This window comes from Pongo pygmaeus, chromosome 16 (assembly GCF_028885625.2).
Source record: "Pongo pygmaeus isolate AG05252 chromosome 16, NHGRI_mPonPyg2-v2.0_pri, whole genome shotgun sequence".
NCBI classification, from domain to species: domain Eukaryota; kingdom Metazoa; phylum Chordata; class Mammalia; order Primates; family Hominidae; genus Pongo; species Pongo pygmaeus.
In genome coordinates, this window is record NC_072389.2 from 55,242,010 (window position 1) to 55,254,248 (window position 12,239).

Genomic DNA, 12,239 nt, shown 5'->3' on the forward strand with positions numbered 1-12,239 from the left:
AATATTCAATGAGGTATTTTAAGCAAGTATTTTGATTCATGAACACAATTTACTTTTCTTGGATTCACATAACAGTAAAATTTCATTGAAAAAATTACTTAGTAGAAAATGTGTAATTTGTTTTATTCTAATCAAAATATTTCTTGGACCATTCAGTTTCCTGGCTACTCTCTGACTTAAATCTCAATTTGGAGGAATTTTTTTTTCTATAAACATCTGTTATAAAAGCACTCATTTAAGAGAGATTAAAATATTAACAGAATCCAGACAGAGTTTACAAGCAATTGCAAAGCACAGGCAATAGGAGCTCTAAGCTCTGCACTGGAGAAACTTTATAATATAAACTTGCCTGTGCTTTAACTCATGTGATTATGCTAATACCCTTGTCCATGTTTTCCCTAAGTGGTTCCCCCAAAAACACATTTTGGAAGATTGTCTCAAACTCATGAAAATCCATTAGTAAATAAAGCCAATCTGTATGGATATACTAATATTCTGGGCCAGAATGACAAGTGGGTAAAGCAGGAGACCATTGAGGAGTGAAAGAGAGACTCCAGAGATTCTCTCTGCAGCCTATTATGGTACCTAAAATCCTACAATCAGTGTCTCTTTCCTTTGACTGTTGAAGTACTGTGTTTCTCTGTGGTATCTTAATCATAAGTGCAGATATCCTTAGAATGGACAACATCTGGAGGTTCTTCCATGACTACTTAAGAATAACTTTAACAGAATAGAACAAGATATAGGTAGAAAAGGAGAGGCAAGAGAGATTATACTGAAGATCGGGGACCAGCTGAATGGTATGAAGATGGAAATACTAAAACCATGGTCTAAAATAAAAGTCAACAGATGACCAACTGATTAATAAATCAGAATATTCTTCTTGAACACCTAATATCTTCAAGACATTATGCCAAGCACCACGCAAGGTACAGAAATACATGAGGCAGGATGACTGTCTTCATGAAGTTTGAGGTCTCCTAGTTAGTCTTTGTTATGGAGCCAGGAAATGGATGGGTGGTTAGACCTAGAACTAGAAACACAAGGGTGGCCAATATTTCTCCTCAGCAAGTCTGTATATGGCTCCAGGGAGGCCAACATCAGGCAAGTAAAGGGTATTATGGGACTGAAGTAAATGATATTTAAAAAGGAAACAAGCATGAAATGAACGATAAACTGATAAAGCCATTCTCTCCTTGGCAAACATTTTTACTCTTTTTAGCGTGAGAAGAAACTACAGGCTTTGATGCCTGGAGAATTTTATGTCCTTCCACCAAGTAAAAAGAAACATAAATTGGATCTCACATTAGTTTGTTGCATTGCTTTTTGGGTTTGAGATTTTTGTTTGTTTATCTGTTTAAAATACTTACCATCAAACCTTGCAAGTCTGCTGATATCTGCTCCAAGTTCTGAAGTAACTGATAGTGCGTGGCGGACTTTTAGGTTCGTTTCCCTGTGAAATTATTGACATGACATGAATTTTTACATGAAACAGCCCAACAGCATCCTACCAAAGCAATCAGGTGGGTGTAGCACATGCAAAGCCAAACCCAAGAGATCCAAGAAACTCTCCTTTGAATGTCATTCACACTTCGCTCACTGTTTCAGGAAAGTGGGCAGGGCTTCTTGGGCTCCTAAGAGTTGACATTCTACCCATGGCACATCTTTATAACAACACACTGATCTGTTTTGCAGTTTGAAAGAACAGAGGACATAACAAATATGGTTTCATTTGAACCCACTCAGACATCATGCATGAGTTACAAAACACATTCAGAATAGGAACACAGTTGCCAAATAAAGGAGGCTAATATCACTACAGAGTCTACTATCTATATAGGAGTTTTACTTGCAAAAGATGGTCATGACTAATTTCACAGTAGCTGAAATTTAAATGGGAAAAGGAATACAGCTTTCATTTCCTTGGAGAATAAATCCAAGAAACCCATAAGTCTAAAATAGACAACCTAGACAAGCTCAGCAAGTCACAGTGAGTTGGGCATCTTCTTATAGGTGAGACCACACATATTTTGGACAGATGGCTCTCTGACATTCATAAATGGCCAGCAGTTAAGATTCTATGGCCATCACTTATGTCTTGTTTTAAGGGCTTGCCATCCCAGTTTTCATACTGAATTCAGCCTAATTCTCTTATACTGTAGCTTAAGATCAGCTATCAGAGTTCTATCTTACGGAAATGTTTAGTGGTACTTTCATTCAGTCAACAAATATTGATTAAATACATACCCTAGTCACCCAAGATACGCAATGCTGCCCCAAGAGGATGATGATCCTCTTGGGGAAAACAAGTGGTAGGTAAAAAAGCAAACATCACTGTGTGGAATTTTGTGCAAACCTGTGAAATAACTCATTTTAGACAGCCAAAAAGCAGGTACCTAAGAAGGCATCCAATCTTAACCTTCCGTAAATGAATTTCACAATGATGTAGGACAATATGAGTCCAACTCAAGGAATACCCATTGCTAAAATAGCTTTCTTCAGGAAAGACTAAGTTGGATGTATAATTCAAGCTAGTTTGTTTAAAAGTAATCTTATTAATCAAAACCTGCTGATTCCTAGGAGGCAGAGATGAGTAGGAATTGAGATAGTCAAGAACCTCATAGATGAAGCAGAAATTGAGCTGGGCTTGACGGACAAGAGTGAGATAAGTGGTATAGGGGCTAAAGGGCCACCATGTCCATCCATTTAAACAACTGTTCAAATAACTGAAATAGTCACACCAAAAAAGCCAGATAGCCCTAGTTCTTTAGCCCTAATCTACGTCATGTCATTTATCAAAGTTTATCATCATTTTGAATTACTTCCTCAGGATCCTCTCCACTATCTCACTTCTACCTTCAATGTGAAAAACAAAAGAGGAAGAATAATCACACATAGGCCTTCTTGATGCTTTTAAAAAGTATTTTCCAAGACTCCTGATTAAGGCCTTCATTGTCACTCCACACTCCTGCTTAATCTGCCTGAGTATCTTGATAAACTTCAAAGTGATTTTCAGCATAAGAAACAATACTAAAAGATGCTGTGTACCCCTTATTCAGAACTGCATCTTACTACAGTTTCACATCTTGCAAAATATAGTATAATATCACAACCACGATATTGATATTGAAATAGTTAAGATACAGAACATTTCTATCACTGCGGGATCTCTCAGGTTGTGCTCCATAGCCGTACCCACCTCCCTGCCTTTCCCACCCCATCTTAACACCTGGCAACTACTATTCTGTTCTCTATTTCCATGATTTTGCCTTTTCAAAAGGCAAAAATTTTATAAACAGAATTATACTGTATGTGACCTTTGGGATTGGCTATTTTTTGTCAGTATAATTCTCTGAAGATTCATCCAGAGTGTTACATGTATCAGTAGTTCACTCATTTTCATTGCTACGTAGTATTTCATGGTATGGATGTACCACAATTTATTCAACCATTGACTTATTGAAGGATATTCAAGTTGTTTTCATTTCTGGATGTTATGAATAAAGCCACCATAAACATTCATGTACAGGTTTTTGTACAAACATGTCTTCATTTCTCTGGGATAAATGCCCAGGGGTGAAATTGTTGGATTGTATGTTAACTGCATGTTCAGATTTTAAGAAACTACAAAACCATTTTCCAGAGTGATTGTAGCATGTTACGTTCCCACCCACAACGTATGAATGATCCTGTTTCCCTACTTCCTTGCTAGCATTTGGAGTTGTCACTTTTTCATTTTAGCCATTCTGATAGGTCTGTAGTGAGATCTTATTGTAGTTTTAGCTTGTATTTCCTCAGTAGTTAATGATGTTGAGCATCTTTTCATGTGCTTATTTGCCATTTGTAAGTCCTCTTTGGTGAAATGGTGAAATGTCTCTTTTATGTCATTTGCCCATTTTCAAATGGGATGGTTTGTTTTTTTACTATTGAGTTTTAAGAAGTTTTTTTAAAATATATTCAAGATACAAGTCCCTGGTCAAATAGATGGTTTACAAATATTTTCTTCCAGTCTGTAACTTACCTTTAAGTCCTCCTAACAGGAACTTCTGTGGAACAAAAATTTTTAATTTCATGAAGTCCAGTTTATCAAAGTTTTCCTTTTATGGATTATGTTTTCTGTGTCAAGTCTAAGAATCTGACCAGACAGCCCTAGGTTTCAAAGACTTCCTCCTATTTTTTTCCTCAAAGCTTTTTATACTTTACATTTGAAATCAATTTCTGTAATACTTACAGAGCTATTCAAATTATCTATTTCATATTAAGTGTATAGTCTGTTTTTTTGAGAAAGTGATCCATTTCTTCTAAATTGTCAAATTTATGTGTGCATAGTTGTTTGTAGTATTTCTTTTTTACCTTTATAATGTCTTCAGGATCTACACCAAATTGCCATGGTTCATGCATAATATTGCTAATTTGTGTCTTCTTTTTTTCTTTTATCAGTATTCTTAGAGGTTTGTCACTTGTATTGATGTTTCCAAAGAACTCGCTCTGTGTCGTTGATTTTATTTTATTTTTTGTTTTCAAGTCTATTTATTTCTGCTTTCATTGTCTCCTTCCTTCTGCTTCTTTGGGGTTTATTTTGCTGTTTTCTAGGTTTTTTAGATGAATGATGAGATTATTTATTTGAGAATTTTTCTCTTTTCAAATGTATGCCATAAATGTTCCTCTCGGAACTGTTTTAGTTGTGTCTGAACTGTTCTGCCTAAAGTAGGGTCCCACAGACTAAAGCACTATTTGAATAGCTCAATATGGCAATAATTTGGAAGGCACCAGTCAAAACCATGGACTCTGGTGTCAGACTGCCAGGTTCGAGTCCTGGCTTCACTCTTCAGATGCTTTGGACAAATTACCTAGGCTCTCTAAGCCTTGATTTCATTGTCTGTACAATAGGGCATAATTACATAGCACCTACATCAGGATTAAATGATAAATTCCATCTAAAGAACACAAATACATAGCTTACATTAAAATGTAAGCATTCAATAAATGTTTTTATGCCAGACAAACTAAATCCTCTGAAACAGAACTGCTATATGGTCTATAACTAAATTCTAAATTAATATCAACATCAAAACTGCATCATATTCTGTTTCTCTCTTCTTTTTCTGTGTCTTCATTTGACAGTTCCAAAAGGTTGCCTTTTAAAGAAACATCAGTCCTTCCTTCCCTCCTCAAGGAATCTTGATCTCTACCCCTCTCATTTTCCCTATAAAATCGCTTGAAAACAAAACAAGCAAAAACTTTTTTAAAAAAATCTAAGGAATCTTACTGAAGACTCTCTGTGCAAAGTTATTCCTGTATGTAAAGTGTCGCTCACTGTTTCTGCAAGAAAATAAATTTAAGAGAAAAGACAGTTTCAAAATTACTGCAGAGTACTTAACTATGGACTTTGCAATGTAAACTCCTATGTCTCCCAAGAAGATACTGAACAAGGTTAAGTCTTATATCTAAAGACATTACTTTTAAATAAATTAAAAACCAATCCAATTATTCTAATTTTAATAACTTACCCATCAAGCTCAGCAGTTTCAACATAACAGAGACCATGTGGCTCACTACTTGACAGGAGAAGTAAATCAGCCTATTTTCAAAAATCATAACAAAAGAATACTTGAGAAGTTAGATTGGTTGAAAGTCTTCTACAGTATATCACCTCTTGACTACTAACGAGCCAGCAGAGCCTTAGAAACAAAGTAAAAGAAGCGAGATCCTGTTCTATCTCTATGTCATATGCCCTGAACCAAACCCTCCCTCTTCCCTGTTCCTTCTTTATATGCCCCTTGACTATCACAACATAAGCAAGGAAAGGAGCTATCTTATGAATTAATAGCCACTTGATTCACCTTTTTTTAATGAAACCTATAAATTCTATTTTCTTGCTTTGATAATTACTAACATAAAACTCTCTCCAATAAATAATTGGAAATATATGCACAAACTTTACCTAGTGTCATCAGTTAAAAGCAGGGAGCAGGCAAAGAAGATGGGGAAACGACAGAAGGGAAATAGATGGAGGAAACTAAAAAAATAAAATAAGAGGGGCAAGGAAGTTAAGAAAGAGATAAAGATGGAAAGAAAAAAGTAAAAGATGGTAGGGAGTAAGAAAGAGGAGAGCTAAGATAGAGTAGGGACTAAGGAAAAGAGCAAGACAGAAGAGAAAATGTAGTCAAAGGCAGTGGGAAAAAATCAGAGACTGAGTAGTTTGGGTTTTTCAGAGATAAACAGTTCTATTCTGATGTCCAATTGAGCTTTGTATATCACCTATCACAATTCAGTTTTAGAATCCTGGTAGCGCTCTAAATTGGCAAAGTGCTTATTGATTTTATTTCAAATTTCTAAACTTATTTTAAAAATAAGTGTTCTTATAAAATTTTGAAGGGTCTGAATGTCTAAAAAGAATTGGCTTAAATTTTAGCAATTTAGTTTGAGACATTAGCCTAACAATTTCCTAGCTATGTCTGAATGTATGACTGGCATTCCAAATCTGTGACATTTTCTTACCTTTATTTTTAAAAACATTAGAATTGCTTTGTTCTTGAATCTTGGGGGTTAAATTTAGAATCAATTTACTTTCTTGATTGTCTCAAGCTTTTAAATTTGCAACTCAAAAATAGGGTGTGTGTGTGTGTGTGTGTGTGTGTGGTTTTGTCTAAACTGGGATAAAACAGAGCTGGGGAAAAATACCCTGTGACAGCCCCTAAAAGAATAAGTGGGTTTGCATTACCAAGGCTCTTACACAACTCTGAATCAAAGAGTCACAGAAGCTTGCTGAGGCAGAAATTTTCTGACTTGTCACACTGTGAACAGAGCAAAGCCACATACAGAAAGTGATGCCGCTCTTGGGCCAAAAACTACCCATCCTGATTTTAAAGGAAAAAAAATTTTTTTTTTGAAAATTCACCTTGATCTTATTTCCCACATTTAAATTTCAATGCATAAAAGCAGGCACAAGGCACTAAACAGCAATAGAGCTTAACAATCAGTCTGTGGGCCTGCACCTCTCCTCCCCTGAGCTTAAAAGGCTCATTTTAAACAAAATCCAAAATTCTCTAATCCTAAGAATCTGTGACTGAATATAGAGAAAGATGTCTATTTGTACCCAGGGCTGCTTTTCTTTGAAACTCGAATCCAGTGTTACTGTTGAAGACTGGGTGGGGCTGCATTGACACTCACACCATGGTAAACAAGGGGTGGAGTCCCTGCACACAGCTGGCTAGGAACATGTGACTGAGGTGCCACTGCCATCTGGCGGTCAGATTCTCTCCTGAGCAGTGACCTAGCTTCCCACAGGCTGACCCCCATAGGTTCCAGGCTAACTGTTCTTGCTCACTGTACTCTCCAGGACCAAGACGCCTACCTTCCCCACCTCTGCCCGTCTCCCCAGTTACCACCTTTTTCTTTGATGTTCTCTGAACCTTCCTCCTGCTTTCCTACTCCTTGATCACCTTGCTGCACTCCCTTCATCCATCCTCCCTTCTCCCTGTCCCTCTGCTGAGGCCTGCTGTTCCCTTTTGCTAACTTCGTCCTTCAAGGCGTTAATTCATTGTGGTTGAGGAGGGAGTGCGAAGGGAAGGCCCAGCAGGGCCGGGAGGATAAGCGGTCAATGCGCTCATCGTCATGCAGACAGGCCTATTTTCTAGTGCACTCAGTCATAATTCTGAAAAGAAAAGGGCAGGAGAGCTGCAGAAAAAGCCCTGCTCATCCCTTGTCACCCGTTTGCCACAGGTGCTGTGCCAGGAGCGGAGCAACACATTAATTTTGGGGCCCACTTTCCTCAGGACTCTGAGTCTCACAACAGGCCTCCTCAAGCTGACTCCTCCAGTAAATCCTACGGGGACCCAATTCCTAGTTGATCCAGAAACTTGTGTTCCAGGTGTAGGTGTTTATGATTCCAAATAATGTAGCTGATATTTAGTGAGGGTTTACTATGTGTCCAGCACCATCCTAAGAGCTTCACATGCGCTATTTTATTTAACATTCACAGAAATCCTGTAACGCAGGTCCTATTGTTATCTCCACTTTACAGACGAGCAAAGTAAAGCCCAGAGGGGTTCTGTAACTTCCTCAAGGTCACACAGTAAGTGGAGGAGCCAGGATTTGAATCTGGGCAGTATGAGGCATATACTGCAAGGTATACCAAAATGAGTAAAAACCTCTTTGCTTCAAGGATTTGTATAGTTTAACATAAAGGCAGAATGTAAGGGTTCTAAGAGCCTCATTAACAAAGTGCTATGAAAGGAGTGCAAATGAGAGTGCAACGTTGGGTTGGTAGTTGAGGAAGGGCATCATGGAATATTCTAGATGCAGTGAAAGGAGGTCCCCAAGGCAGAATGACTAGCAGGAGTAAAGAAGAGGAAACGAAAAGCATGAATATCCAGACTCACAAGTGGGCCAGGATATCATTAATTCCGATCAGAACCACCTATCATATGCCCCATATTTACTTTCTTTTGTGAATTATTCGTGCCTTTTCTCCTTGCTCTGCCAGGAGAGGCTCTGCTATGTTCTTTATGAAGGAACCGGTGTTTTCCAACACAACGCCCCTTCCCCAACTTCCATGGGCAACAGAAAACAAATATTCCCATCAGAGGGAATCTGAAAAGAATGCACTAAACATATTTGGGTCCTCAGAGCCAAAGACATTGTCCTCATAGGTTTATTAGGCATAATTAATGTTTGTTGAGTTAAAGAATAAAGTAAAATGTAAAGCAATGATAACACCCTAAAGCTGTACAATTCTTTAAGGATTTATAAAACCCTCTCTCTTAATTGTGTCGTTTTACTCTCTTTACAACCCTGTGAGTGAGTAATATTATTCCCATTGTATGGATGAGGAACCCGGGAGGTCATATCTGGCCCAGGAGTGAGGGAGGAACAGACTACCACACCCACCAGAAGAACTAAATTAACTCATGTAAAGCCCATGGACTTTCCAAAGTCATTGAGGAACCCAAGGGCCCAAGAGAATACAATCCTCATGGACACTCATAGCTTAAATTGCAGAGCTGGAACTAGAATTTAGAACTTCTGATCCCAAAATGTATGCTCTTTTCCTCTGGTGGGCTACTAAATCACTGGAACACAACTATGAAAAACAGAAAGTATTTCACTTTGTTTTATGTTTTGTTTTGCTTTGTTGGTGTTCAAAAATCAAAACTACAATGGTGAAAGAATATTTGGATTGTGGCTCCATGACCTGATGGAAAGATAAATTTGTAGAATTAAGTTGAACACTCTTGGATCTCCTTTTATTTTTTAGGCCATTCTCACACATAGAGTTCTTCATCTTCTCTATCATCTACAACATTATCTTTTATTTTAATCCAAAAATAAAAATAAAAAAACAAAATAGCTCATGCATTGAGTCAAAAAATGAGAATGAGATCCTAAAAATGAAGTTTGTATGGTAATAGGTAACATTTGTATTTAAATTTTAAATTTCAGGTCCAATAAATGCATATCGATTACTAATATGTATGAGATACATCGTTTTTCTAATTACAGTGATTTGAGAAGAATAAGAAAAAGATGGTGACAAAGAAGAGAAGGAAGGCTGAGAATAATAACGGACATCATAAAATTTATTAACAGGCAGGCTGTTCTCTTGTCAAAAAAAAAAATCCTTGCCTGAATATTTTACCCCCACTTTCTACTGTCATATAAATATGACAAATAGATATATATCAGAGAGACAGAGACAGACAGAAAGAGATAGAAAGATAGAGATGGTTTATTTACAGCAAATAGGTTGGAACAACAAGCAACTCTGATGTGAAGTTATAAAACTTAAAAGAGCAATGAGGGCAATGAGACCACAAAAAAATAAAAATAAAAATAAAAAGGCCTCTCTGGAAGTGTGTCCAAGATAGGTGTTGAAAAAGAACAGATGAAATTCCCTGATGAGTCAAGAAAGAGCAAAAGCCCACCCCAGTCACGCCTGGAGTTTAGGTCAAATTAATCTTTCTAGCCCTATCATTTCCAAAAAATAAAATTGTCAATTCCTGTATCAGAAAAATGCCTTGGTTTTAAAACAACAATTCTATGAATGCCTTTTTGTGGAGGGAAAGGAAGGACTTTTCAAACAAGCTAAATAACTCAATTCTAGTAATGTTCAAATATGCTCATGCCAAGTAAGGATTTTATTTCTACCATCAGCTAAGAAAAGTGAAACAACATAAGAGCACTGCTGTCCAGTGAAGGAGAAAGGTACGCCTGGCTCCCACGGTCCAAGTTCCAGTGGTATCAGGAACTCTGCAGTATGTTTTTCTAACAAAATTTATTTGGTTCTTCTAATGCAAGTCAGACTCCTTGTGGTATCTGAATTATACTCTGCATTTTTCCTGGTCCCTCCAAAAAACTAGGAATTCTGGCAATTCAGCCCAAAAGTATTCTTGAATTTTAAAATGTATATACAAATGCAGAACAAGGGAGTTCCCTACATAAAAAAAAAAAAAAAAGGTAAGTAACTTCTGAATATGCCAGCTAATTGGCAATCTCCAGTGAGCTTTTTTCCTTGCTTAAAATTTACTGATAAACTGACATAAATCAGGTTGCAAATTCTAAGTTTGAACAGCTAGAAGTTATGCATCTGCACTGGGCACAACATATTTTCTGATCACTTGGCTTCCAGCATCCAAGCCCAGAGCCCCTAACTCTGGTAGCCCAGACTCAAGTCAATGAGGATGACTGTTCCAGTGGAGTCAGGAACAGCAAATGGTAGTGGTTAGAAGTGGGGGCACTTGAGCTACATTGCATAGACTTAACTCCTGAATGTCCCATTGGCAAGCTATTTGACAGCACTGTGCCTCTGTTTTCTCATCTGTAAAGTGACAGCAATAAGGATACTACATAACCTGTCCTTACTGGGCTAATGTGAGGATTAAATGAGTTAATCACATCAAGTGCTTGTTAATATTGGCGCATGGCCAATAAATGCTAGCAGTTGTTTTCATGACCTTCATGACCTGGTTTCTCCCAAATCTACCTCAGTATAACTCCTAAGTGGGTCTCTTTCAGGGGCCCGTAAGTTTTGCCCCCCGAATATAAGCTCTCTGAAGCCCCCGCCAGCTGATACCAGAGTGCAGGGAGATATATTAGTACTCCTAAGTGATTCCAATGGTTCACCAAAAAAAAAATTTTCTTGCCCTTGAAAATGGTTTTGTAGGTGCTGAGTAGATAGACATGGAAAAACTTTGAACAAAATTACCTAATCAAGAGGTTCGGTGAGGTGGATTTGAAGGACTCCCATTCTCGATTATCCAAAGATTAGGCCAACAGAACCATTTGTAGGAGTCAAACAGAGAACAATGGAGATAAAAATATCTTTTTTTGATAAAGATGTTATTATTGATAAAGACCAGGCTTTAGGTCTGTGGCCCAAATGCGCTTCACTCCTGTTAGACAAACTCATCGAGCCACCGATGCTGGAAGCTCTAAGTTGCCCTGGCCCTCCCAATACCCCCACCACAGGGATTTGCTTCTATAAAATTGATAGCGTGGAAGAGCAGAGCAGAACAGACTCTCTGCACACAGGTGCAGCTCAAAGAGAACAAGAATTAAGGAAGCATCACCTAGGTCATGTGCGCCACTCCCAGCTCCCAAACTCACCAATCAGAGAAGTCACTCCTAGGAGAGAGGAGTGAGCAACTGGATGAAAGGCACTTAGAGTGTTATTTTGGTGCTGTCCCTCCAAATGATAACAGGAGGAAGAATGGAAAATAAGCATTCTCACCCCATCATGGGAACCACCATAAAAAGCCACATCTGTGTGTCTAATACAGTAGCCACAAATCACATGTAGCTATTTAAATCTAAATTAATTAAAATTCAAAATTCTGCTCTTCAGTTGCACTTGTGTTTGCCTTCTGTATTTCATTTCATTGAAGCTTTTGCAATAGCAAGTAAGCACATATACCATAATATAGGAAATATAACCAAATTAAAAACAAAGACCAAAGAATATACAAATTCAAATATAAAGGCTAGAGGGCCAATCGGAGCCTAGATATGCTGGCCATGAGGCACCATAGAGTTAAAAGCTTTGAGACATAGATTTGACTGCTGCTTTTCTGGACCCACTCCTAAAAATGCGATAAATCAGCACACTATGGCGTTAGTAAACAAGTGAGTCCAGTCTGATGTTCACCCTTGTTAGAGCACGTTCATGGGGCTCCTAACACTCATTGTTTTTACTGAATACCTGAAGTAAAAACATACCTAGCACTGCCCCTGAAATATTC

The 12,239-nt window shown here is 37.8% G+C and overlaps 1 protein-coding gene across 13 annotated transcripts in view; it reads right to left on the reverse strand.

Moving 5' to 3' along the window:
* Positions 1 to 12,239, reverse strand: part of ATP8B4 (ATPase phospholipid transporting 8B4 (putative)) — a 337,888-nt gene that overhangs the window by 151,600 nt on the left and 174,049 nt on the right. For all 13 annotated transcript variants that reach the window (XR_010123815.1, XM_063652222.1, XM_063652224.1 and 10 more), the window contains 2 exons: positions 5,511 to 5,581; positions 1,371 to 1,453 (listed from right to left, as the gene is read on the reverse strand). Coding sequence is in view for 12 of the 13 variants with exons in the window: in XM_063652222.1 (XP_063508292.1) it covers positions 1,371 to 1,453; positions 5,511 to 5,581 (154 nt within the window). In the remaining variant the exon portion in view is untranslated. The remainder of the gene's footprint in view (positions 1 to 1,370; positions 1,454 to 5,510; positions 5,582 to 12,239) is intronic.